At 49.6% G+C, this 27,003-nt stretch overlaps 7 protein-coding genes across 7 annotated transcripts; 4 read left to right on the top strand and 3 right to left on the bottom strand. All coding sequences in view use genetic code 12, as the record gives it.

Annotated features, from left to right (window-relative positions):
- Positions 1-1,866: 1,866 nt before the first annotated feature.
- On the top strand, positions 1,867-4,692 carry NAM7 (ATP-dependent RNA helicase; the record flags this gene model as incomplete). Its single annotated transcript, XM_034153711.1, has 1 exon — positions 1,867-4,692. One exon carries the CDS (start codon positions 1,867-1,869, stop codon positions 4,690-4,692), a length of 2,826 nt encoding a protein of 941 aa, XP_034014072.1.
- A 249-nt stretch (positions 4,693-4,941) lies between these two features.
- Positions 4,942-6,693, bottom strand: DIURU_001193 (bifunctional DRAP deaminase/tRNA pseudouridine synthase; the record flags this gene model as incomplete). Its single annotated transcript, XM_034153710.1, has 1 exon — positions 4,942-6,693. One exon carries the CDS (start codon positions 6,691-6,693, stop codon positions 4,942-4,944), a length of 1,752 nt encoding a protein of 583 aa, XP_034014071.1.
- A 2,093-nt stretch (positions 6,694-8,786) lies between these two features.
- On the top strand, positions 8,787-9,845 carry DIURU_001192 (aldo/keto reductase family protein; the record flags this gene model as incomplete). The annotated part of the gene is made up of 1 exon (XM_034153709.1): positions 8,787-9,845. One exon carries the CDS (start codon positions 8,787-8,789, stop codon positions 9,843-9,845), a length of 1,059 nt encoding a protein of 352 aa, XP_034014070.1.
- A 666-nt stretch (positions 9,846-10,511) lies between these two features.
- Positions 10,512-14,711, top strand: DIURU_001191 (uncharacterized protein; the record flags this gene model as incomplete). Its single annotated transcript, XM_034153708.1, has 1 exon — positions 10,512-14,711. One exon carries the CDS (start codon positions 10,512-10,514, stop codon positions 14,709-14,711), a length of 4,200 nt encoding a protein of 1,399 aa, XP_034014069.1.
- A 968-nt stretch (positions 14,712-15,679) lies between these two features.
- On the top strand, positions 15,680-16,579 carry PET9 (ADP/ATP carrier protein; the record flags this gene model as incomplete). The annotated part of the gene is made up of 1 exon (XM_034153707.1): positions 15,680-16,579. One exon carries the CDS (start codon positions 15,680-15,682, stop codon positions 16,577-16,579), a length of 900 nt encoding a protein of 299 aa, XP_034014068.1.
- A 556-nt stretch (positions 16,580-17,135) lies between these two features.
- Positions 17,136-22,068, bottom strand: NIK1 (Nik1p; the record flags this gene model as incomplete). Its single annotated transcript, XM_034153705.1, has 2 exons — positions 17,136-20,510; positions 21,277-22,068. 2 exons carry the CDS (start codon positions 22,066-22,068, stop codon positions 17,136-17,138), a joined length of 4,167 nt encoding a protein of 1,388 aa, XP_034014067.1.
- A 372-nt stretch (positions 22,069-22,440) lies between these two features.
- Positions 22,441-25,695, bottom strand: POL3 (DNA-directed DNA polymerase delta; the record flags this gene model as incomplete). Its single annotated transcript, XM_034153704.1, has 1 exon — positions 22,441-25,695. One exon carries the CDS (start codon positions 25,693-25,695, stop codon positions 22,441-22,443), a length of 3,255 nt encoding a protein of 1,084 aa, XP_034014066.1.
- Positions 25,696-27,003: the final 1,308 nt, after the last annotated feature.

Genomic DNA, 27,003 nt, shown 5'->3' with positions numbered 1-27,003 from the left:
CTCCCCTTGTTCCCCGTGGTTCTAGAAGGTGGCAGGCTGCAGCAGTCGTCGGCTATTGTCGCCAGCGGCCACCGGGCATAAATCCCCCCCCAGTTAATCTCCGCCACTGACTGATCAAAAAACGATCGCCCCGATTTCGGCGTCGCGGGGTAAGGCTGCTGCTGCCCGCCGCCGTTGCCGAGTGACGTTCAGCAAACGAGTTTTTGTGGGGCAACGACAATTTTGTGTCGCCATGCTGTCTCTTGGTTGTGTGCCCGGGTGCAGGTCCTCCTGTAGGGTCTAAGTGGAAGGAATTCCCGTGCATCCCCGGCTCGCGCACCCTAGACAGCAACGGGTGACCCCATTTTACCCCCCAATCTTTCCGAATTTTCCACCCCCCGCGTCGTCTCGATGTCAACGCCTACCGTTTCACGTAAGCCACGCAATTGTGGGGAACCCCGGGTCATTCGCCGGCGACCGCCGACATTCGCCAGAAACCCACCGACACGACATTAGGGATGGATCGGGGATCGGAAACGTGGTTATATTATTAGCAAAATTTTAAAGAGTGTGGTGAGGGTGGTGAGGGTGGAGGAGACCCGATGGAGGCTACAGGGTCTAGCCAACGGGACTGCCGGCAATACCGGGCACCTGTTCGCCGGGTTCACGCTTGGTTTTGTAAGACTTTTTGTAAGACTTAAGACACTCCACATTTTTTTTTTTTTCGTTGACGGTTACGATTACGTCATTGGCGTCACCCCGACACGATCTGCCCCGTTTGATGGGGGAATCGTCGCGCCGTGCGGATATAGGGTCATCCCCTAAGACAATTCCACCGTTACTCCCGGTGCTTTTTCTCCACGGTTTGCTGTCGAATAATAACCGCGTTTTGTGATGCCGCTGCCGGCGGTTGTGCTCTAGACGACGACCTGTCCCCTTTTCCCGTGGTGTAGCTTGCTTTTTGCTTCGCGATCATCATTGCCGAGCACAAGAGAGAGGCCTGGAAAAATATCCGGGGTCAGGCCTAGCGTCGTAGCTAGCGTCGTAACCATTGCTGAAACCTGCGACGTGGTTACGGAGAACAATTAGAGGACAATTAGAAGACAATTAGGAGGCAAACCTGGAGGATAATGCCATTATCACTGTATACGGGTTTTGACAATGGCTAGTGTCTGTTATCAGTGAGGAAAAAGGGGGGGTTGATAGTGGGGTAGTGGGGTGATCCGCTTTGGCTCCACAATGCCATCGTACACTCCCAATGACGTCGGGGGAGCAGTGACATCCGTATCGCGTTCGGAGTTCATTACCCACTTCTAGCCCCACCAAAAATATGTCAACAATGGTTGGCCTCCCATTGATACTATCAGTGACTACATCACAACAACAACGTCGATAACTCAGTTAGGGAATTAATTTTGCGGTTGTTGGAGTGATCAAAGCTAACAATCAAGAGTGACTCTCTATTTGTACGTTAAGCGATTAAATATAAGGTTCTTCTTAAACTTTCCTTTTAATCTCATAGTCAAGCACTAGCAGATGAACGTAATTTTCATGGTTCTTGAATTATTGTGGTTACAGTGCCATCACCCATATTCTCCAAACTATATCAACATTGACTGATATCGCGAAATTGTGTCACCGTTAAGTGTCTCACCGTTTAAAGAGACCCCCCAGCTAAGCACTCAACCTCTCTCCTACAATAACAAAATTTACACCAACGTGTCGCTATCATTCCCCTTAGTATTATCAATCGCTTTGGAGTCAATTTTTCACTGACCTTCCCCCCCAATCACCTTCCACCGTCTTCCACCTTACTCCTCGAACGACCCCCCCACCAGTCGCGTTTTTCTCTTCGCGCGCCCACTATCACCCCCCAACCTGAACCGGATGAGCCTGGCCAGTGTAACGCTGGTGCCTGCCACCGGGCTGAACCCTGACTTCGACGCCGCCAGCGACGCCCGCTCCACCATCGACGACATCCTGGAGTTCGCCGCCGCCGCGCCGGCGCCGCACGCGTGCTCGTACTGCGGCATCGACACCCCCCAGGCCGTTGTCGAGTGCTCCACCTGCCACAAGTGGTTCTGTAATACCAACCAGCCCCACCTGCGAGCCGGGTCCCACATCGTCACCCACTTGGTGATGCTGCGCCACCACCAGGTAGCGCTCCACCCGGAACTGGACCTCGGCGACACCGTCCTCGAGTGCTACGCCTGCGGCAACAAGAACGTGTTCACGCTCGGGTTCGTGTCGGCGAAGCAGGAGCTGGTGGTGGTGTTGTTGTGCCGGATCCCGTGCTCGCAACACCCGGACATGAACTGGGACACGCTGCTGTGGCTGGCGTTGATCGACAACCGCTACTTGCTTCCCTGGGTGGCGCTGACGGAGATCACCCCCGAGGACGAAGTGAAACGCATCGACGTCACCCCGCAACAGATCGCCAAGCTTGAAGCTCAGTGGCGTCTTAATCGCGACGCTACCATTACCGATTTGGAAAAGGCCGAAAAGGTCGAGGAGGAAGTGTTGCCGACGCTTTTACGTTACAACGACGGGTTCCAGTACCAAAGACTGTTTGCGCCATTGGTGAACTTGGAGCTGGAACACGACAAGAACTTGAAGGAATCGCAGGCTCTAGAACATATCTCGGTGCGGTGGTCAGTGGGGCTGAACAAGCGCCACATGGCGCTGTTTGCGTTGCTGACCTACGAGTCGAGTGCGATCAAAGTGGCGGTGGGCGACGAGATGGTGTTGCGCCACCCTGGTGACGGCGAACCGTGGACAGGCCAGGGGTACATTGTGCGCTTGCCCAACGCCTACCACGAAGAATTCCTTTTAGAACTTAACCCGTCCACTGCTCCTCCTCCCACTGACTATACCACTGGTTTCACCGCTGAGTACGTGTGGAAGGGGACCTCTTACGACCGTATGCAGTTGGCCATGGAGACGTTCGCCTTGGAAAAGCAATCGGTGTCCGGTTACATCTACCACAAGTTGTTGGGCCACGAAGTGGCGCCGATCGAGTTTGCCGTCCACCTCCCGAAAAGGCTTTCGATCCCCGAGTTTGCCGAGCTCAACGACTCTCAACTTAACGCGGTGAGAGCGGTGCTTCAACGCCCGCTTTCCCTCATCCAGGGACCTCCAGGTACGGGTAAAACCGTTACCCTGGCCACCATCATCTACCACTTGGTGAAGATGAACCGGGAAAAGGTATTGGTGTGCGCTCCCCTGAACGTCGCCGTCGACCACTTGGTGGATAAACTCAACCAGTTGGGGCTCAAAGTGGTGCGGCTCACCGCTAAGCTGCGTGAGGACGTCGAGCTGAACGTGCTGCACTTGTCTTTGCACAATTTGGTCGCCAAGGAAGAAGGCGCTAAGTACGCTAACTATCGCGAACGTGAAGGTGAGCTCGATGATGCTGAGGTGGCTAAAGTGGGCAGAGCCATCAGACAGGCGGAACTGCGGATCTTAAAGAAGTGCGACGTCGTTTGCTGCACCTGTGTTGGTGCTGGTGACCGCCGTCTCGCCAACTACAAGTTCCGTTCAGTGCTTATTGACGAACTGACACAAGCCCTGGAACCCGAGGTTTTGATCCCTATCGTCAAGGGGGCCAAACAAGTGGTGCTTGTGGGTGACCACCAGCAATTGGGTCCGGTTATTTTGAACAAAAAGGCCGGCGATCTGGGGCTCAGACAGTCGTTGTTTGAACGGCTTGTGGTGCTTGGCCACGTCCCTATCCGTCTCGAAGTGCAGTACCGGATGAACCCGTGCTTGCTGGAGTTTTCCTCAAACATGTTCTACGAAGGTTCGCTCCAAAATGGGGTTACTAAGGACCAGCGTTCGGTGGGCTCGATCAACTTCCCTTGGCCGATTAAGGACTCGCCCATGATGTTCTGGGCCAACTACGGTAGAGAAGAAATCTCCGGTAGTGGTAACTCGTTCCTTAACCGTGTCGAAGCGATGAACGTGGAAAAGATCATCCTGCGCCTCTTCAGAGACGGTGTCAGCCCCGAACAAATCGGTGTCATCACCCCTTACGAAGGGCAAAGAGCTTACATCATCCAGTACATGCAAATCAACTCGTCGTTGGCCGACAAGAAGGACCAGTACATGAACGTCGAGGTGACCCTGGTCGACGCTTTCCAAGGGCGGGAAAAGGACTACATCATCTTGCTGTGTGTGCGGGCTAACGACTCGCAAATCATCGGGTTCTTGAGTGACCCTAGACGTCTTAACGTCGCGTTGACCAGAGCTAAATACGGGCTCGTCATCTTGGGTAACCCCAGAGCTCTCTGTCGTAACACGTTGTGGAACCACTTGCTTGTCCACTTCAGAGAAAAGGGGTGTCTTGTCGACGGTCCCTTGGACAACCTCCAGTTGCTGACTGTGCAACTTAATATGACCAACACTAGAGGTCAACCCCGTGCGGGTCACAAGTTTGCAGCGCCGCTGACATTCCAAGGGTCCAGCACCGAGTTTGATTCGGCGCTGATGTTGCTGTTTGTGCCTCTGCAACAGCTGCACCGCGGTCCTCCCAGCGACCACCACTGGCCCTCGCTTTCGCGTGCCGACCCTAGAGGTGGCGACCCTAGAGGCGGCGCCCAGTTGACCCTGAACTACTTGTCTCGTCTTGATAGACAACAGCCGTTTAGAGGTCCTGAGATTGAGGACGATATCAAGCTGATCACGCTGTCGTTTGCCGCTGGCCTCAACATTTGAAAAATTGACTAAAAAGAAAGGCATTCGTTTTTTGTCAACTACCATCGTCAATGTGAAGAACCAGCCCCGTGACCGGTTTGTGGAGTGAAGATCTGAGCCTGTTGAGTCTACTTCAGCGTCAGTTCGTCACTACTACTTAGAGAAGCATGATTCGTGCCTACCCTTCTTGGTGACGGTGTACCTTACCTATATAGTCGAATATCCTGATCTCTTCAGGACAAGTGTAAATGCATAATCAGTGCCCTTAAATCAAGCCTCTTCGTTTGTTGGTTTGTCGCCTTCAGCAGCCTCAGTGGCAGTCTCAGTAGTCTCCTTTTTCGGGTGACCATAAGTAGCAGTGGCCAAGATATCCTCTTCGTAGCCAGGTATCACCACATACTCAATGCCAGCTTCTCTCAATCTTGACACACTGGTATTGTTTTTGACAAAAGTATCAGGCTCACTGACACCCACAAACACCGTCTTAATCAGGGTGGCTAAGATACGGTCAGTACATGGCAAATTGCCACTTAACCGCAAACTACACGGCTCCATCGTCGTGTATAACTCCAGTCCCTCAGGCAAGTGGTCCAATTTGGCCAAAGCATTCTGTTCGGCGTGAGTGTTACCTTCAAGTTCTCTCAGATGGCCGGTACTAATCACTTTACCCTCGTGAGTAATCACACACCCAACGTTAAACTGAGTATCAGTAGGCCCACACTTTTTCGCCTCTGCCAACGCTAATTCCATAAACTTACGGGCAGGTGCAATCGCCCATTCCGGGTACTGTGTCTGGTAAGTCCACAGGTCTTCGGCATCGTCCAGAGCCAGGTACCGGTAAGCATGGAGCCACAACTCCATATCGTTGACACCGGGCTCTGAGTATAATGGCATCCCCAGTACTTCACAAATTTCCAGAGTAATCACTTCACCATCAGCATTAGGGTGAAGCCACAGCTGACAAGGACGCGTGATCCCCATCTCTTCGAGACGAGAAATGATGACGTCATTATCGCCTTGGTTATCCTTACCAAGCTCGGGACCCCACACGTACTCATTCGAATAGATCGGGTCGTTGGCAATTGGGTGGCCCAAGTACTGAAGATGCACTCTAATCTGGTGTGTTCTCCCCGTGTAAGGGTAGCACTTCACCACCAGCGTATCCAGTTCTGGATCATAGTACACTCTTTGGAACTCAGTGGTGGCTTCTTTGCCCTCAGGATCGACACGGTTGAGACCGATTTTTGGCTGGATCAGCTTTAAGGGTTGATCGACACGGTGTTTACCTAAAGGAAATTCACCTTTGACACGAGCAATGTACTCCTTGCGTACCAGACGTTCGCGGATCTGTTTCACCATCCATTCCGCCCCTTTAGCCAGCTTACCCATGAACATGAGCCCCAGAGTAAGACGATCAAGCCGGTTACACGGGTGGGCAAGCACTCCACGCTCATGTTCCAAGATCTTGGTGACACTATTATACCGGTAGCGTCCCGCAGGGTGCACGGGGATCCCGCCAGGCTTGTCAATAGCGATGATCTGGTCATCCTCATACACGATACGAATAGGCGTAGTGGGTACTGGAGGCTCGCGGCGAAGACATCGGTGGCTGATCAAGTCGCCATTCTTGAGTATCGTGTCCAAATTGGCCGGTTTCTGGTTCACGGTGACCTCACCAGCAGCGATTTTGTGTTTGTAGAACTCAGGGGCCCGGTCGCGGAATTCGTCAGTGAACACGTCGAGAATGTTGCGTCCGAGCCATCTTTGTTTAGCGTAGGTGAGGTAGGTGAAATAGTAAGGGGTCACTCGTCTGAGTCCGCCTTCAAACACGTAGCTGGCGCCTTCGGACTCCTCTTCATCGATGGTTTTGGAGGCATCGAGATCGGCGTTATCCATCTGCTTAGCCGCAGTAAGATGGGTTTTATCCATCACCTGTTGACGGATACGGAACCCGTTGACATCACGGTATTTCGCTTTGGCCGCTGCCGCCGCTTCTTTCGCCGGTCCCGGACGGCGCTTCATAGTGGAGGGTGAGAGAGGGATGAGCGTGCGGCAAGAGCCAAAAGGTGGGACTTAAATTTCTGAAAAAACTCTATTGTAAATAGCTTAATCCACTCATCAGAACCAGTGGTTGAAGTTACCGTTGGGTGATTGTCAATTGGTGACTACAATCGCTCACTCATGTCTCACCCATGTCACTCACTAATCGTGACCGGTCACCGCAAATAAGGATGATAAACCCGAGTGTTTACCATGTTCCCTTTCAGGAGAGGTGATTGCCATCGCTCCCACGCAAATCAGTACGATGCACTAATCGAATTTTTAAGGCAAGCTATTAACATTCCCCCCCAATAATTATTATCGATCATTGTCTCGACAGATGGCCGCCACCGACGTGCTTCATTCCACCGCGAGGCAATGCATGTAATCTATCTTAACTTAAAATCCATGCCGTGCAGCGGGAGTTTGGCGGCATCTGTTGCTCTCGGTCCCCTTGTACATCGTGTTTTGGTCGCTTGGAGGTCGACTGCCCGATGCGGCTGAGAGGTAAACACTCCCTAGCCTCATCGATCAAAGTGCGTGCGTCAACGAAGGATAAAGCAACATTGAGGTGCGGTGTTACCCCCTCTCCAGGTGGAATTGTAAAACAACCGAGGTCATTGAGACCAAGTGGCGGGGTCACCGTCGCCGGTTTGCCGGTGATGTGGGTGTTTGTGGTGATGTCCATCACTTTCTCAGTTTATGCGAATATCACCTTATAGTGGGACTGTAATCACGCTTAAGCTTAAACTACGCCTCATCCATCGGTAAACAATAAACCTAAAAGCAACCACTTAACCCATTGATCGTCTATTGATGGTATTTTCCGCTAGGGACGGCTCTGGCGGCGCCATACGTCTCTATTACTTGCATTGCAATAATCACTTCAGATCTGCCAGACGCATGCAATTTGCGTGAGCAAGGGCAAATCAACGCCATGCAGAGAGCGGGTATAACAAACAATGCCAAGCGTATGTTTACATGTCGCTTAATCGAGTATAAGGTGACTTTTTAGGTAGGTGGTATCGTTTTGGGGATTAAAGGAAAACACACATTAACGCCCCCCGCTGACGTCGGCAGTCACCGTATTCAGTGTCTTAATAGCTTACCTTAATGGCAGCAATGTCCGATCATTGCATCGCTTCGTCGTTGGCGCTTAGAGTCTGTCATGTTGACGGCCTCGTCGGCGATGATCCGAATGCGGATGAAAGGTAAACTGAACCTCAAATATACGAGCAACAGCCCATAGGGTCGTAAGACATCACCAATTGATAGCAAAGTGCCAACACCGTAAGCATTAGAATGGTAGAGATTAGTAGAGTCTAGATTGTGTGCCTAACTTGTTCACTCCCTTCCAGCAGTCCTATAAAATTTGCCAAAAAACATTGTAGAAACCCACGGCGGGATTCGAACCCACAATCGCTCGATTAGAAGTCGAGCGCCTTAACCATTGGGCCACGCGGGCGGTTCTGGCGGCTTAACAAGTTGGCGTTTTCTTGAGTTCTCGCCAATACGTAGATTCGACGCTTGTGGGGCTTTGCTTACGCCGAACAATTTTTCAAGGTAAGGTTCATTATTTGTATCACTACAATTGTATATTATGTGGTTTTCCCTCGTATCTGCCGTATCTAAGGCGACGTCATCATGCGGCAATACCCCCCATTTGCCACCCGACAAAAACCATGTGCTCAGTTATATAGTCCCTATCACAAATACAATGTCAGTGCAGCGAATTACTCCGTGCCACGGCTTCATGCAGGTCTATTGTTCTCCAATTATCCCTCAACAAGCTGTCTAAAGCCAGTGTAATTCGAAACATGTTGTAGTCTTTCAGTAGCTTACGGTACCGACTACATCGTCGACGTTAGACAATGATTATTCAAATATTTCACTCAATTATCTACTATACTTCTTGTCAATCCCCTACTTTAATTCCATGTTCGTTACGAACCCTTACGTTGCGGATATGTCTTTATCCATGTACGCCATCCCTGTTCGGCTGGCAATAAGCCACATCAGTAGGCGTATATAAAACCCCCAGTTGAAGCCTTAATTCTACAACCCCTCACTGACCAATGACCGCGTACACGTTTTCTGCTCTCCCCATCCCCGGCCGTTTTGGCTATGGCACGATGAACTTGACGTGGAACCCTCACCCACCCCCCACGTCTCAATCGATCGAAACGCTTCAATTTGTCACTCAAAACGACCAATTCGGCACAAAGTTGTTGAATGGTGGGGAATTTTACGGCCCTGACAACGCCAATTTGAAGCTTTTCAAGGAATTTTTGGCGGCAAACTCACCGGAAGACAATGAAAAGTTGGTGATCTCGATCAAAGGCGGGTTCAATCCGGCCACTCATGGTCCCGATGGTAGTAAAGAATTCATTACCAAGTCAATTGAGAACATCTTACTGTTTTTCCCTCCCCCAGGAACCGCCGGTCGCCCTAAGCTTATCTTTGAACCGGCGAGAGTGGACTTGAACCACCCTTACGAGCAAACGATTAGCTACGTTGCCGAGTACGTTCGGGCGGGAAAACTCGATGGTTTCTCGCTTTCCGAAGTCGGCATCGGCTCGATCCAAAAGGCATTGTCGGTGGCAGCCGTGCTGTGCGTCGAGCTTGAATTGTCGCTTTTATGCCAGGATATCTTGCAAAACGGCATCATCGACGAGCTCACCAGGCACAGCATCCCCGTGGTGGCCTACTCTCCCTTGTGTCGTGGTTACTTGACTGATCACACCGTCGAGAACAAGGATACGTGGTTGAGCTCGATCAAAGAGGGCGACTTCCGTCTCACCATCGAGAAGTTCTCGCCGGAAAACTACAAGCACAACATCGTTCTTGTGGAGAACTTGTACCACTATGCCCACGACAAGAAGAACTGCTCGTTGGAGTCGTTGGCGTTGTCGTGGATTTTGGCGATCTCGGAAAACCCCCACTACCAGGGTCGCAGGATCACCAAGATTTTGCCTATCCCAGGTGGGTCGACCCCTAAACGGATCGAAAGCAACTTGTCGTCGCTTGTGGAGTTGACCGACGCCGAATTGTTGGAGATTGACGCCATTTGCGCTGCCACCCCAGTCCGTGGTCGCCGCTACAATGAGGCTGCAGAAGCGCTTAATTTCGCCTAAACAGAAACGATCACAGAAATTGCTTGTTGCGTGCCCTGGTTCTATCACGTCTCGGAGAAAAAAAGTAAATCAACGGACATTTCATCACCCATGGAGTGGCTCAAATGTGAATTAGTTGCCGTGACGTGAGACTGGTACCATGTAGTAGGGAATTCGACGAAGATCTACATTAGTTAGCGGTGTATAGGTGTATTTTGACGTTTGGCGTAACTATTCGGGGCGAGTTTGCTCGGTTGCCCCCAGTTTGAGTAATAATTATCGGGTATAGGGATTTCAAACTCCGGCCTCCTCCGGTTGCTGAGTCAGCTAAAAGTCGATTGAAGTCGCCGTGAGTCCACTATAGTGTCCGTTTACCCCGTGATAAGCAACCTCCGAGCCGCAGTTTTGTACTGTCATTGAAATGTGTAAAATTAACATACCATTCTCGAACTTAAGACCCATGGTCATATCCCCTCATAGGGATAATCGTTTCCTGATAAGAGATACTGACCTGAAACCATTCACTCAAAATACAAATAAACATTCACACAATTATTAATTGTTATCACTTTCTTTGGAGCTTGTCTCACATCGAGCGTTGCTTGTGCTCAGTTTGATCTGACGCGTCGCGGCCATAACAAAACCCGCCTCTCACTAGTACCTACAAACCCATCGACCAATTACCTCATGTTTCTGGAATACGAACAGAACGGAAACAAACGACGGCGAAAGAGTATCTCAGGAGTCGAACAGGTTCCCGCCGAAGCGTTTGTTCTCGAGAAAGTGGCGCGGACTGAGTTTCCTCCCAGGCTCTCGGAGCTGCCGATCAAACAGGGACAAGCAGTGGCTCGCGAGATATTGAGTCAACGAGCCACTCCCACCGAGCCAAAGGTGCTGAATGACCCACATGAGGTGGTGGATTCGGGTCAGGCTCCATCAAGCCCATTGCGTGAGCAGACTATGGATCTTACTATCAGACCCCTGAAAATCCCGAAAGCTCCTGATCTTGGGTACCAAGCTCCAATCGACACTATGGGTACATCTCGAATCCCTCGACCGTCTCAGATTTCGCCTCAGCCATCCCAGAGGTCCCCTCAACCATCATCATCATCTCAACCTTCAGCGGCGCCGATAAGAGCGCCCCTGCCTGAGTTATATCACAGTTATGACGCTGAGGTGCCTATGGAAATGACAGTGCCCATGACGGCTCAATCGCTTGAGCATTCTGCGGAATACACGAGATCGCCGCCACAAGAGGCGACCCAACACAACGAGGTGCCCATGGACGAAACTGAATTTCAACCAGCAGTCAGGCATCAGCCATCTCATTCAACTGGAACTCTGCATAATGAAGTGGCTACGGAAGAAACTGATCAAGTGAACGTGACTCAAAATCAAGAAGTTCCTATGGAACAGACCCAACATCGATCAGTGCAAACGGAACAATCTCAATCTGGTCCAATGGAGAACACTCAATATCAGGATGTAACGATGGAGATGACGCAACACCAACAGGTTCCGATGGAGATGACGCAACACCAACAGGTTCCGATGGAGATGACGCAATACCAACAAGTTCCGATGGAGATGACACAACAATTTCAGGTTAGTAGTCGTGTTGAAACTGAGACTCCATCAACTGCACCTCAACCTGAAGCGGAAGATGTTCAGCAACATCCCGAAGTGGCTACCTCTACTCAATCACGTCAGGAGCAAGTCCCCTCTGAGTCACAAACCGAGACACCTATGGAACTCACTCAATCATTTCCTGTTGAATCTCGTACTGCAGAAGCACCAGTACAACTGTCTCAAGCCAAGGAAACCACCCATGCTCAAGATGAAGTGCCGATGGAGATGACACAATCTTTCCCATCAATAACTCGTATGGGTCAGACGGAAAAGGCGCAAGCCGAACCACTCAAAGAGTCTACTCACACTTCACCGAGCCAAGAAGAAGTACCCATGGAGATGACGCAATCGTTTTCGGTTGGGTCTAAGAAGGCACAAGATTACCCGCCCAAAGAAACTACTGAATTACCTAGAGCCCAAGATGATGTGCCTATGGAATTAACGGGAGTGCATCAATATGCTCAACAAGTGAATGCAATGGTAGAGGCTCGCAGCTCTAGTGAGACACCAGTGAATAATGCCATTGCTCCCTTAGCTGAGCCTGTGACTCAACAATTCAGTGATTTCAGTCATGTCGAGGTCCATCGGTCACAAACGGTTTACATGGAAAATGGGCAATTGGGTGAGGTTACCATGGAGTTTACCCAGCTTAAACAGACTACAGTTGATCGAATTGAACCACCGAAACTAGATGAGGTTCCCATGGACTTCACTGAGCCCTTGTCGCATTCGAAGCCAATGGATACTGAAGTTGTGTCGAAGGAAGTTTTTGTTGAACAATTTTCATCAGCTCAACCGGAAGAGGAATCTGTGGGTTCAACTCAGTTGGAACTGCAAGACCAACAGACGACTTCCAGTAAGGGTGATGAGTTGGCAGCCTCAACGCAGCTGCCTTCACAGCATACACGTGAACCATTAGCTCCTTTGGCTGTGCCTGATCACGAGCAAACCACTGAGAAATCTCCTCAGCAAGTTGTTGAGCACAATCAGGACAATAGCGCTAATGAGGATGATATGGATATCGATAATGAAGGGGCTGCAAATACCCCAACGCCTGTGGAGAAAACCGAGCCTCCTGCTGTTCAACAAGATGAGCCCCTGCAGATTCCTCCGACCGCTCAGGAAGGTGAAAATTTTACGGACAAAGCTGAACATAGGGGCGACAACATCGCCACTTCCGAATCAGTTTCTACTACTGAAGCAATGCCTCAGGAGGTGTCCACAAATCATAATGAAGACGCAATAATGGAGATTCTGCGCTCTCCAGTGGAACATTTGCTGGACTCACGCCAAATTTCTTCGGATGCTCGGGAACCAGAGGTACCTATAAAAGACAACCACGCGAATGCGGTTGATGCTGACCAGACGTTTGCTGAAAATTTCGGGCAGCTGTCGCTGGAGATATACCACACTCCGTCAGCGCTGCCATTGAAATATGCTGAGAACCTGGCGGACCTGCCGCTGACACCTAGAGCCCCGCTAACCCCGAACGAAGTGCTTCAGGCTTCACCAGAACACTACGCTGCTGAAACTGGCACTGTACCCAGTGATGATGAATATAGTCTGCTACTCTCGCAAGACCCTCAAATTATGGATACAGTGGCCCAAGAATATGTTTATGAACGCCCGGAGCCGATACGGGGCTACCAGCAGTCGGTATCGGTGGAAGAGTTTGTCAACCACCTTCGCAATCGGGGTCCCGAACACATGGATACATTGTACGAGGTGACGGAAGTGAGTGAGAGCGACCACACTCAGAACATCACTAATCCTCGTGAATCGATATTGTCGCCCATTAACGAGCCTGACACTCCCGCAGAACCTGCGCAAGTGCCAGAGACGGGTGATAATGATTACATCCCCACTTTATCCGATCCAAACTTGGCGAGTATTGACTCTCTGATTTCTGGAGATGACCCGGAGATGAGCCGAGTGATTGATGAACTCAGGCTGGTGGTAGATGACGACACTCTCCTTGGGGTATGTCGAAAAATTGGACTCACTGAAAGCGCTGAGATGGCCATATTGTGGTCGCTTAGTTGGGGTGCTACTACCGATAGTCAGCAGGTACTTAAGAAGGGGTCGGCTCAGTGGGTTACGGATATTGTCGAGAACGTGAAAGAGAATTTACCAAAGGTGAGTGACTACTATGCTCGTGCCAATGACAGTAAAGCTGAGGAGTTTGACCAAGCGGTTTATCAAGTTGCTCGAGTCAAAGTGAAAGGAGTGAAAAAGCAATGGCAATATCGAGCTATTCGCGTGTTGGCGGCGTTTGCAAAAGTTGAGCGGGCTCAACAATGGATCACCACCGAACTTGAGTCATTTGAACGCACCAAAGAGGACGCACTTAGCCAGTTGGAGCAGCTTGTTGACCATGTCTCAGAATTAGATGAAGATAAAGAAAATCAAGAGGTGGCGGCACCGGAGAAGTCGGAAACGCCTGAGGAAGATGAAGTGGAGCCCACCAATGATGTGTCCAATATGAAATCACCGACGATCGAGGAAGAAGCCGATGCCAGCCAAATCGAGAAAGTTGTGGAGAGATCGTTTGAGAAAGCTGATATAGCGCCAGCAATTGAACCTGATATGGCTCATCTGACACCTGTGCACCACAACAGACCCAAACCACCGGCTGCGTCATTTGGCGAAGACCAACGGTTCTGGCTTGATCCACAGACGTCACCACTGCCATCACCGCCTCAACCACTGAAGCCACCCACCTTAGCCTCATTAGTGGCCGACATCGACGGTTTTACCGCTTCCTATTCCGATGATATGATGGTCACAGGGGTCGTGAATCGTCACCTCAACGTGACTTTAACCTCTCACAGTTTGACTGCCAGTTGTGATAAATCGATGGTATGGCGGTACGCCCAATTGGAGGAAGCACTCCCCTATTTGCTTAGCCACATTGAAGACCAAGCATACGATTCTCCCCGGGACAAATTGGCTCACTTGGCTCGTCTCTGGCGGTCGCTATGCCAGTTTGACCGGGAGCTCGGAGTTATCGATATCAACACCCGGGTGGTGGTGATGGAGATCATCGATGCCGGCATATACTGCGGCTTGATCCACCTGAACCGAACCGGCAAAATCGAGATCCGCATGTTGATGCTGTGGGCTGGTCTTGAAACGTTTCAGTGTGAGGTAACCACCGAGGTGGTGCGGGGGTCATTTGCGGGGTGGACGGTGTGGCAGCAGCCCAACGCACTCTTTGACCATCTCGGCAAAGCCATTGCCACCTCTATCGATGCTTGAGCCATCATTGCCGCCGTCAATTACCTAGTTTTCTTATCGATGACTTCGGGGATACTCTCGCGAATCACCGAGGGCGATTTCCGTTTTTCGCAACCGAATCGGCAAACAAACACCATCACTGAAAAGTCGCGTACCTGCGGGGCGGGTCTTGCGATGAGCCCGGCGAACCACGGGATACAGATACAGCCACTTGGTATGGCCCTGGTTGGGTAGATAAGGTACATAGTTTGTCGACCCAATGCCCTCGTCCCGGAATGCCAAAATTCTTAACCCCCGGCACTGCCGCACGTATATGTATCGTTGCCAACCCTAGTCCTCCGTGTTCCGAGTTATCCCGATACGGCATGGCCCAGGGAATCTGTGGAGGTTTCTTTTTTCCCTCGCACCAGCAGCCACAGAAATTTCGCGGCAGGGCAAACCTTAGATCGACACTTGACTACCAGCGTGTTTCGGGCGACAGGGTACCGGGTGGCTGATGACCGGTGGCACAAACTATTGTAGCGATGAAATCATGACTACTGCTAGTGAGTTATATTTAATAGAGGTTGCAGGCGCGTGACGTCTCCATGCCATCACCCTCGCATCTCGATCGGCGGTGCCTCCAGGTGTCGCCCTGGAGCCGCAAGCGCGTTTTTATATGCCGCATAATTTTTCACCAGCCAACGGTTAGCATTTCCCCGTCCATGAGCATTTGAACACGGAGATGGTAGAGTAAACAAACGTAATTCTGACTACATCGGTAGCCCCCTAGTGATGTACTAATTTTTTTAGGCTATTGCGGGGTCGGTGCTGGCGGCAACGGCGCTCAGCCACTGGCGGACACGTCTCCCGGAACGTGTTCCTGCACCGGGGGTTAGCCCGGTTCTAATTGGCTGAGGGAAAAGTTTTTTCCTCGCTTCTGATATATAAACCCCATCTGCCCCGAATTGAAAAAGCCAGTTTCATAACTCCATTTCCATACATTCATAATGGCCAACGACTCGAACTTCGTCATCGACTTCTTGATGGGTGGTGTTTCCGCCGCTGTCTCCAAGACTGCCGCCGCCCCCATCGAAAGAGTTAAGCTTTTGATCCAAAACCAGGACGAAATGATCAAGCAAGGTAGACTCGACAGAAAGTACGCCGGTATCGTCGACTGCTTCAAGAGAACCGCTGCTGACGAAGGTGTCATGTCGTTGTGGAGAGGTAACACCGCCAACGTCATCAGATACTTCCCCACCCAAGCTCTTAACTTCGCCTTCAAGGACAAGTTCAAGAAGATGTTCGGTTTCAAGAAGGAAGAAGGCTACTGGACCTGGTTCGCCGGTAACTTGGCCTCGGGTGGTATGGCTGGTGCCACCTCGTTGTTCTTCGTCTACTCGTTGGACTACGCCAGAACTAGATTGGCCAACGACGCCAAGTCGGCCTCGGGTGAAAGAGAATTCAACGGTTTGATTGACGTTTACAGAAAGACCTTGAAGACTGACGGTATTGCCGGTTTGTACAGAGGTTTCGGTCCTTCGGTTGTCGGTATCATTGCTTACAGAGGTTTGTACTTCGGTTTGTACGACTCGCTTAAGCCCGTCATCTTGGTTGGTCCCTTGCAAGGTAACTTCTTGGCCTCGTTCTTGTTGGGTTGGGCTGTCACCACCACCTCGGGTATCGCCTCGTACCCCTTGGACACTATCAGAAGAAGAATGATGATGACCTCTGGTCAAGCCGTTAAGTACAACGGTGCCATCGACTGCTTCAGACAAGTCGTCGCCACCGAAGGTGTCGGCTCGCTCTTCAAGGGTTGCGGTGCTAACGTCTTGAGAGGTATTGCCGGTGCCGGTGTTATCTCGCTTTACGATCAACTCCAAATCTTGCTCGTTGGTAAGAAGTTCTAAGCTGCTTATTAAATTTCCTGTTAATAAATATAAGCCTTTTGAAAACAAAAAAACTGTAGATTATCACTTCTTGCTTTCTTCTATTTCATTTTTAAGGTTAGCAAATTTCAGGCTTGGCGCAAGTGAAAACTCGAACTTAACCTCGGCATTAACGGACCCCGTGTCGCCGTTAGCGGAAAGAATTTTCATCGAAATTACCGAAAAATTGCCAACTCAGCGACCTGTAATGAAAAAACTTATTCACGCGTCAGTGCGGCGCATATGCGCCAGGGGGTCGACTCGATTGTCGAGTCTCAATTTAGTTAATGTGGAGTAGCCATCGTTAATACTTACTATATATATAGTGTCCTGAAGCATACATCTTTGCGTTATCATCTATGACTTCGATAGCGTTGATAGATAATACGAAAAGAAACGTCGATGGGTGTGTGATACCCGAAAGATTATTTAAGGTCGCCTAGACAATTTGCGGGGGATATAATGTCAGATTTTGTCAATGACTAACTAACTAATACACGAGAGAAACATAATAAAAGGTTTAAACGAGGGTACTCATCTAGGCCTCAGCGGGAGGAGGAGGGTTGTCTGAATTATCGACCTCCATGTCCTCATCATGGGCTCGCATGATGACACTTTCTGTGACCAGCCGTTTGTTAATGGGACGGGCACCTAACAGCAGCACCTTGTCCTGTTGAATGATCCCACGGGGAGTGGGGATAAGTTCATGCAGCAGCGTCTTACGAATGTGGGGCAGGCGAGGTGACGTCAACGTCATCACCACATCCTCGTTAACATGGACGCCATTACCACCATTGATGGTCAGAAGAAACAGATCGTTGTCATTGATCAGCCGCTTCAAGTTCTTGGAGAGCTCCAGTCGGTTCAGGTTCAGCTGCTTCGAAAGCTCTTTGAGCTGGTTGATGTTATGGATACACTTAGTGATCGTTTGCATCAACAACTTAGGCTTCAACGGTTTCAGCACATAGTCGTCCATACCCTTAGCTAACAGCTTTTCCCTGTCACCCAACATAGCGTGGGCGGTCAACGCAATAATCGGAGTACGGAACGAGAGCAGATCGATGGGGTTTGATTTCTTCTCCCATTGTCTGATCTTTTCCGTTGCCTCAAACCCTCCCATCACAGGCATCTGAACGTCCATTAACACGACATCGTAGCGCTTCTTCTTGATTGCCTCATAGGCCTCCAACCCGTTCTCCACCACCTCAACAATGTGACCTTGCTTCTCCAAAATACGCACTGCCAACTTCTGATTCACCAAGTTGTCTTCAGCAAGTAACACCCTGTACTTCATCAGCTCGTCGGTGTTTTGCGAAATCAGTCGCAGCTCAAGCGCCGGAATAATCGCCAGGGCCAAATCGGTAATCAGACAAGGAGTATTACCGTACAGAGAGATCCCCAAATCAATACACACCCGCATATTGAGCTCAGGGATCAGATGGTGCAAGAGTACCAACGGAATGTACTTCACTTCGGGTAAAAGTCTCAAATTCTTTGCCGTAGCAATCAGGTCAATGATGATAATATCGAATTTGACGGGGTCATCGGTCAAGTATGCATCCTCAATATTGCGAACAATCACTGGGTTGAGACCAAGCTCAGTGATGCCAAGACGAATGTTCTCAAGTTCTTCCAGCAGGTGTTCGGTGGAGATGACTAAGACGTAATGGCTGGAGAACGGAAGTAATTGTTCCGTTTGCCGCGTGTAACGTATTGTCAGCGGCAGCACCGTTACGGTAAAGTAGAAGTTCAGCCCCTTTCCATACTCGGAAGTGACCCATATCTCGCCCCCCATAAGGTGAATAAGTTGCTTGGAGATCAGCAACCCAAGCCCGGTACCACCAAACTTACGCGTGGTCAGCCCATCGGCTTGACAGAAGGTATCGAAAATAAGGCCAAGCTTATCCTTCTCGATACCAATACCAGTGTCCAGCACGCATACTTCGAGCACCAACTTGTCTTCTTGAGCCTGAACTCCACCCGGGTGATGAGCTCCAGGAACTCCAGCCGGCGGCGCTCTTTGAGGCTTCGACAGCTTCTTCACCAGCACCAGCACTTTCCCTTGCTTAGTGAATTTGATGGCGTTACCAGCAAGATTCAAGATAACCTGGCGAAGACGGAATGAGTCACCAATCAAATTATCGGGGAAAGACAGGTCGCAGTGGTAAGTCAAGTCCAAATTCTTTTCGATGGCCTTGACAGCTAACGTCTTTAGCGCACCAAACACCGTACCCCTGATGCTGAAGTCTATTTGCTCAACCGTCATCCGGTTGGCTTCAATCTTCGAGATATCCAAAATGTCATCAATAATCGTCAACAACAGGTTAGCAAGGTTGTTGACAATGGAGAGCATTTCCCGTTGGTACTGAGTAAGTTCAGTGTCAAGGGAAAGCTGAGTCATACCGATGATACCGTTTAAAGGAGTACGAATTTCGTGGGACATGTTAGCCAAGAACTCCGACTTTGCCAGGTTGGCAAGTTCAGCAGCTTCTCTGGCGGCAGTGTTTCTTTGAATTGATTCACGCAAATTGAGCACCATTTGATTAATCTTCGTCTTAAGCGCATCCATTTCACCCAGGGCTTCGACAGTAATGAATCTGGTGAAGTCACCATCGGTAGCAGCGGCAGTAATCTGAGCAAACGCACGCACTTGCGACGTCAAATTCAGCGCCATGGTATTGACATTAGACGTGATTTCTTTCCACAACCCGTCGACATCGGATACTTGGGCTTGGATACCCAACTTACCATTAATACCGACATCACGAGCCACCTTCAGCACTTCCAGAGCGAATAACTGCAATGAGTCCACCATCTTATTGATGGTGTTTTTCAACTGAAGTATTTCACCCTGGGCGTGGACATCAATCTTTTGTGACAAATCGCCATGAGCCACAGCGGTAGTCACTGTAGCGATGGCCCGCACTTGATTAGTCAAATTAGTGGCCATGAGATTGACGTTTTCCGTCACCGCTTTCCACGCCCCCTCCACGTCTTGGACATTAGCTTGTCCTCCTAGAATACCTAGAGTCCCCACCTCTCGAGAAAGAGTGGTCACCTCTAGTGCGAAGTTCTGTAATCGATCCACCATCTGGTTAATTGTCAGTTTCAAACTAAGGATTTCCCCTTTACAATCAGCAGTAACCTTTTTCGATAAATCACCTTTAGCCACTGCCGTAGTGACGTTAGCGATATTCCGTACCTGTGTCGTCAAATTCAAAGCCATAGCGTTGACGTTATCCGTCAACTCTTTCCAAATACCTTCCACGTTTTCGATCATCGCTTGACCCCCTAAGATACCAAGCACCCCGACATCACGGGCCACTTTCAGCACTTCGAAGGCAAATGTCCGTAACTGATCCACCATGGTGTTAATCGTCATTTGTAATTGCAAAATCTCTCCCTGGGCGTGAACATTAATCTTCCGACTCAAATCGCCTCGAGCCACCGCTCGGGTGACGTCGGCGATCTCACGCACCTGGTTTGTCAAGTTAAGCGCCATAATGTTAACATTGTCTGTAAGCAGTCGCCAGATCCCCACCAGGCCTTCGTTTTTCGCCTGGCCCCCCAACTCACCGTTGGCCACTTCAGTAGCCACTTTGGTGACTTCGTTAGCGAACGTCTGTAACTGGTCCATCATGGTGTTGATGGTGATTTTCACTTTCAAGATCTCCGGGTCCAGTTCCACCGGGTGGATTTCGACTTTCTTGGATAAATCCCCCATGGCCACCGAGATCACCACCGTCCCGATCTCGGAAAGCGCCTGCTTGAACGCCTTGTTGGCGCTCTTAGAGTGGTCCAAGTCCTCGGCGAGTTCGACGTTGCGCTCATCTTGAGCCACCAAATGGGCCAGAAGCTGGAGGCGGACATCGTCAGTTAAAGGTGCCCCCAGGTCGAGGAAGGCGATAAGGTCCTGGGTTTGAGGCAGTAGCGCCGCCAGCGGCAGCAGACACTCCAGAGTGTCGATCTTGGGCTTTTTTGTGGGCGGAATGTCGACGGAGATGACAGGAAAGATCGTCCGTGGAGCAGCTAATTCACACCACTTGACAGTCTCAAGTATGTGGTGGTGCGATCGACGCCAGCGTTAAATTACCAGGTGACGGCGCGCGCGCCCTCTCCCCCAGTGACGTCACTGCAGTAAACGCTTATAACCCCCTTCTCCCACCGTAAATATTCTATATTTAGTGAACTCTAGCCATGCTAGCGGAGGTATATGGATAAACACAAACGCATTATCTTACCTACGGTGTATTTGTCAGCAGCCGACACCAAAAATTAACTCTCATCACTATCATTTTTGAAATTTCTCATTCCACACCACGGTGGGAGTAGGGGCTTTGGCAGCATTGTCTGTAGACGACGTCCGGCATGTACTGAATTTGCCTTACTATGCACTGTTCCTGCATAGAGGACAATTGTCTACAAATCGAACTACTTTCCAGTTTTCTGGCAAGAAAAAACCTATTAAAAAGAAAAAACCTATTAAAATGTATCGTTCATGATCATCATCACTATATGGTCGTCCCCCTTCTATATATGAATTACAAAAGCCCATAGGATTGGAGCCGTTCACAGTGAGGCATCCGCATCGCCTGCGCTCGTTTCATCTTGTGAGTGTCCTGACGGAACCACCCCTGAGCCTCCTCCATCAACTCCTGCCGGGCCGTCCGCTCCCTAACACACTTATTAAATAACTCGGCGAGGTAAGTTTGCTCGACCTTGCGGTCAAAGTTCAGTAACTGTTCTGCCAGTCGTTTGGCGACCAGATCGCTAACATAGTAGAACTCACTGGTTTCTGGCATCACTCGTTGATGGCTATATTGCAGCAGTCTCAGCATGCTGTACTGCGGCGTCAGATCGCTACCCAGACCGAAAAGCAGCGTCACAAGCGGGAAAAGAAGGAAAAGGAACACCGGCAAGATCTGCTTGAGCGTGTCCCACACCAGCGGCTCCCCACGACGTTGGCCACCCGCAGCCCGGGCCCCGCGAGCTTGTTCTCGTTGTCTTTGAGCACCAAAGGGGCTGCCACCACCAAACTGATGGAATTGAAATCCACCGCTACCGAACGAAAACGTCTGGCCGGGGGCGCCACCAAAGAACATGTTGAACAAATCTTCTTCGGTAACTCCACCGCCACCAGTGAAAGGGCTTCTGCCGCTGGCAAACGGACTGGCGCCCGAAGCGTATTGCGATGCTCTCAGGTCAGGATCAGCGCCGGTCTGGTCAAAGATCCGCTTCTTGCTGGGGTCCAGAAGCACCTCCCACGCCTTATTAACCACTTTGAAGGCTTCCGGAGCCTGGGGGTGAGGGTTCTTGTCTGGGTGGAGGCGAATAGCGAGCTTGCGGTACAGCTTTTTGAGCTCACCGTCCAGCACTTCCTTGCTCACTTCAAGCACCTCATAGTAGCGGTTCGGCGGGTGTTTGAGCACCCGTTTCACAAGCCTTTCCTGCTCAACCGTGTATGAAGCCATAGGGCCAGAAAAGATCGGGTTGAGTGGCACTAACGGTGTGCTTGAAAAAGGGTGCGGTTGAGGTGCGGTATCACAAGGCGCAGGGCTCGCAACTTGGAACGTCATCGAAGGTGTGCGAGGGGAGTGGGGCGCTGCCATCAGCCTAACAATAACGGCAGTAACGTCCTATAGCTACATGAGGCCACCCATTTCTTTTTAATTTTTGGTTTTGTAAATGCCTAACGAGGCAATGCCGGGCTGATTGGGTATAATTGCCGTCACTCACTAGAATTAAGCAGAACTTTCCTTAAAATCATACAGGTGGCAATTGTCTTTTTGCCACCATCACAGGCACTACCTAGTGAATTATTATCGTTCGTTATATTCGTTTATTTACCACATGGTATTGTCCCACTTGGCCATTTCTTGAGCCTGTTGCGACACGTCTTTCTGAACTTTCTTACGCATGTAGAAAATGGGACAGTCCTTGTTGGAACACAACACTTCCTGGTACACCAGCCCTTGGCACCGTTGGCACTCAGTCCATAACCGAGAGAACTTGTTTTCCAAGTAATTCATTTGACTGAGAGTGTCGCAGTACATTGCCAGCGCTTTGCCTTCATCCTTGACACAGTTATCACAGAGGGCGCCGTGATTGCTCAGAGGGAGGGGCGTCTTACAGCTCTTACACAACTCCAGCTTCTTGGCAAACTTCATCAAACCCCCAGTCTTAGGAGCTGCCATCTTAATGGTACGAGTATGGGCCCCACCTAACAACTCTTTAGTCTTCGCATCGCCCAAAATAGGATTAAAGATACGTTCCAACGGTTTCGTAAGCTGGTTGTCCAAATAGTACTTGGTGTCAATGGGGAGCAGGTGCTCCAACACGTACAACGGGTCCTCCAGCTTCTCGTAATTTTTGTCCAGCAGACTCTTGATGATGACATAAGCGACACGGTCCCCTAACGCCGGAGCACTACCGGCGTCACGTTTCTTCATCCGTTCGGCTAACTCAACGTGAGCTTGTTTAGCAGCGTAGTCCGTCTTAGCGTAGGCTTTGGTGATCACCAACTGCAGCAAATCGACACGGTTCTGTAACAAGTCAGCAATCGTCTGCTTGACAAACCGTTCAGCTTTAGGCACATCACGGTCTTCCAAAATGAATTCCAACACCTTGGTAATGACGTTTTGCACTAAGCGACAGTTATCACGCCGCACCGTTTCGATACCCTTGGTGTCCATCTTGTCAAACTTGTCAGGACGAGTCCAGTACAAGCCGGCGTACCGCTTCTTATTGATAAGCAAGTACGGGAAGTAGACCTTTTCGAACTCCAATTTAATGGGAGCCTTGAACTTCGTCAGAACATATGCCGCTGCTTCTTCACCATACTTCATACACGTCTCCAAATCACTGAAGCCGAACTTCACCATCACCGAATCGGTATCACCGTAAATGACATCAGCGTCATACTGGAACCCATTCTTAATACTGTATTTCTCTTGTACCTCTGTTTTCGTTCTTTCAATCATTTCACGCCCGAATGCAGTGACACTCAGCGAGATGGCAAGACAGGGAAGTTTACCAATGGTAGCACCAGTAAAACCGTACACTGAGTTGGCAGAAATCTTAAGTGCTAGTTGACGCCCGTTAAGCACGTCTCGCTTAAACGGGTCGGTTTCCTTCTTGAGATCAGCTTTAGCCTTCTTTCTGGCAGTCAACAATTCGTTGAGAATCGTGGGTAAAATCCCTTGTCGCTTATGTTCACTGACAAAATAGTCACCATTAGGAGTCTTGATATAATCATCAGGTCCTAACTTGTAGGCTTCAATCGCTCGCTGATTGAGAAGGGTGGTGTAACACAAGTTATGAGCCATCATAATCGATGGATACAAAGATGCAAAATCCAAAGTGGCAATGGGGACATCGTAGTAACCACGCTTAGGTTCAATGACAGTAGCCCCTTCATAATCCTCATTGACACTTTCCAGTTTCATATTGGGAATGATGACGTTCTGAGTAAGACACTTACGGAACAACTGTGAAATGACCTTAATTTGTTGTCCTCGACTCAACAAGTATGAGAATGGCACCCCTGTGACTCTGGCCATTTCAGTGTAGTTAACAAGACACATCAATTTGTCCATCAAACGCATGGGCAAGTAAGCATCCTTCAAACAGTAGACTGCCAACCGTCGACGAGTTTCCGCGGTACCGTTTTGAAGATCAGTAATAATGCTATGTTGGACATCTTCCTTTTGCTCCCCCAAAAAATGGGCCAGCACCAGGTTAAGGGTGTACAGCCGCAACTTGTACTCACGTTGAATGAATTGAAGCAAATCAAGCTGCATTCTCCCTTCAATATTAACGTCTTTGTTTTCTCTGGTCCCGTAAGCCTTCGACGAGAAAATCAGACTCAGCACTTGTTGCTTAATCAGTTTGATTCTGCCGAAGAAAGGGAACCGGTCGAGCTTAAGCGCCGCCGCCCGATCCAAAAGGTACGGGAAATCGAAGTTGGCGGTGTTGTAACCAATAATGACGTCGGGGTCGGATTTAACGATGAAATCACGCCAATGCATCAACATCTCTTGTTCAGTCTTGTGAGCGAAGATTTGAGACCCAGTAATAGGAGCACAAGTGTTAACAGTAAACACATTACGGATAAATGGTTTACCATCACCACCAACTTCACTAACACAGTTAGCGATTTGGATCACGGGATCTTTAGACGCTTCGGGGAAAATACCTTTACGCCCAGCACATTCAATATCGAACGAAAGCACTCTGAGAGGAGCCATCTTAAGCCATTCACCTTCGGACGGGTGACTAACAAGATCTCGATAGTCAATTTGACATTCGATCTGACAGGTACTGCGACGATGGTTAGGGTCATTGACCATCTTGTATTTACCAGCAGGCAACGTGATCCACGACATTCCCGTAATGTCACAGTCCACCATTAACCGTAACAAGTAATTGATGTTGTCAAACAGGACGCCGGGAGTCCCCTCCCACAAGTCTTCAAATCTCACTTCACCTCTTTCGAACCCCCCACGCACACGGGTGAGGTTCTTCAGATTATTGCAAAACACTTGGAAAAACGGCAGCTGAGCATTATTGTTGAAACCCCAAATACTTTCCTTGGACACAATCTTGACATCGGTGACCCCGACGTAGTTAGCTTTCAAAAAGCTGGTGAATCGCGGCAACAAGTCATTACCAAACCCTCGGGGCACGGGGACGTAGAAGTAATGAACGAACCCTGTAACTGTACAAAACACAGAGTACCCTTCTTCAGTAAGCCCGAAAAACTGGGCACATTGGTTTTCTCCTTCCATTGCTTCTTCACCATCTAATTGCTGGAACACGACGTCAGTCACCTTAGGGTTAAACAGCGATGGAAGCTGGGGACGAGCCCACAGCTGAGTTTCAGCGTTCCCCCCGTCACCGTTATGCATATTCTCAAGTTCAAGTTCAAACAGAGACGGTTCTTCGGGCGCCACTTTCGACTTTTTGGGTTGGTTCTGAGTAGGCACGATCTTGGCCTCGACGCCAGCAGCCTCCAGGGCCGCAGCAATCTCGATGGCCACATCTCCCGAAAGAGTATCTGTAGCACCTGCGTCCACCATATCGTGGCTCCGCTTCAGCATGGTGTGTGTGGATCAAAGGGTCAGGGGCAAGTGGAGCGCTGAGGGTGAAGATGAGCGAGACGCGTTACGGCACGCGTTCGCACTACCCCCAATGACACCAGTGAGGGATGTCACGTACGGAATGGAAACGTAGAAACGGGAGAATGACCCCTTGAATAATGATGATGTTTGCAGCCATTGAATTATGATGATGTTTGCAGTTGGGATTTGTGACGATAACGGATTCATTGGAATTTTGCAGACTTATAAGTAGAGTATGCCAAACTACAAATAAGTGATGTTTCCAGATATATCAATTGATATTACATGAAAAGAACGTAAAGAGATCATTGTCGTGTCGTTTTGGTTGAACATTTCACCCATAGTTGCTTGTCGAATCGACTACTCTTCACACGAGAGAGCGAAGATTCTTCAATTATACTGCTTGAACACCACTTATGGCTTAGAAACTTGACGTGTATGTTTGATACTCCACGCTCAATTACGGCTGTTGTTTTTCTAGTCACAATTGGTGAGGATAAGTCCCCATCACCATCATCTTGTTCATCGTACCATCGATGAAATCTCCCGGGCTCTCAACCGGAAGGCACTGTGGCCGAGTGGTCTAAGGCGGCAGACTCAAGCGTTTAAGCTTCTCAACTGTAAGGTTGGGGTTTCTGTTATCGTAAGATGCGCGTGTTCGAATCACGTCGGTGTCATCTCTTTTTCCAAAACCAATAGCTTGAGCCCATGACGCTAAGCCGCACAATTTTTCATTAACCTTAGGTCCCCTCTGCTCCTCGAATTTCGAAATGAGATGACATTAGTCTCATCGTGATCACCGTGGCCAGTATAGTCAATATCGATACACAGACAACCGATATAAGCAAATAGAATAACTGGAATATATCTACGAAAAAAAAAGCGGCATTTCAAATTCTTGACTTTTCAAAAGACGACATGAGCTTTTCGAATGCCATTTGATGCCGTCTATATATGCTATTCGTTGCACTTTTGCGAGTAACATTTGTAAGCACACTCCTGGTTCAACCTAGCTGAGTCGAGAGAACGGTGAGTGTGAAGGATGCGTTTTGGCAATTTTTGAGGTCACGCTCTTCAAGTTCTTTAATCCAAAATAACACCTAAACGGGATTTTATCACCACTGTTGCAATAATTATCTTATAAAGTCAAAATGAGTACTGAGGTAAAGAATGAGACTGATCCCGCGCTCGTGACCCTTATTTGTCAATTATATCCTGCACATACCGTGGTGCACCACTCGTCAAAGTTTCTCTGAATCTCATCCTGCATATAAAGCATTGCGCCGC

This window comes from Diutina rugosa (genome assembly GCF_008704595.1).
Source record: "Diutina rugosa strain CBS 613 chromosome Unknown scaffold24_size174625, whole genome shotgun sequence".
Classification (NCBI taxonomy): Eukaryota; Fungi; Ascomycota; class Pichiomycetes; order Serinales; family Debaryomycetaceae; genus Diutina; species Diutina rugosa.
This window is presented reverse-complemented; position numbering and strand designations above follow the sequence as displayed.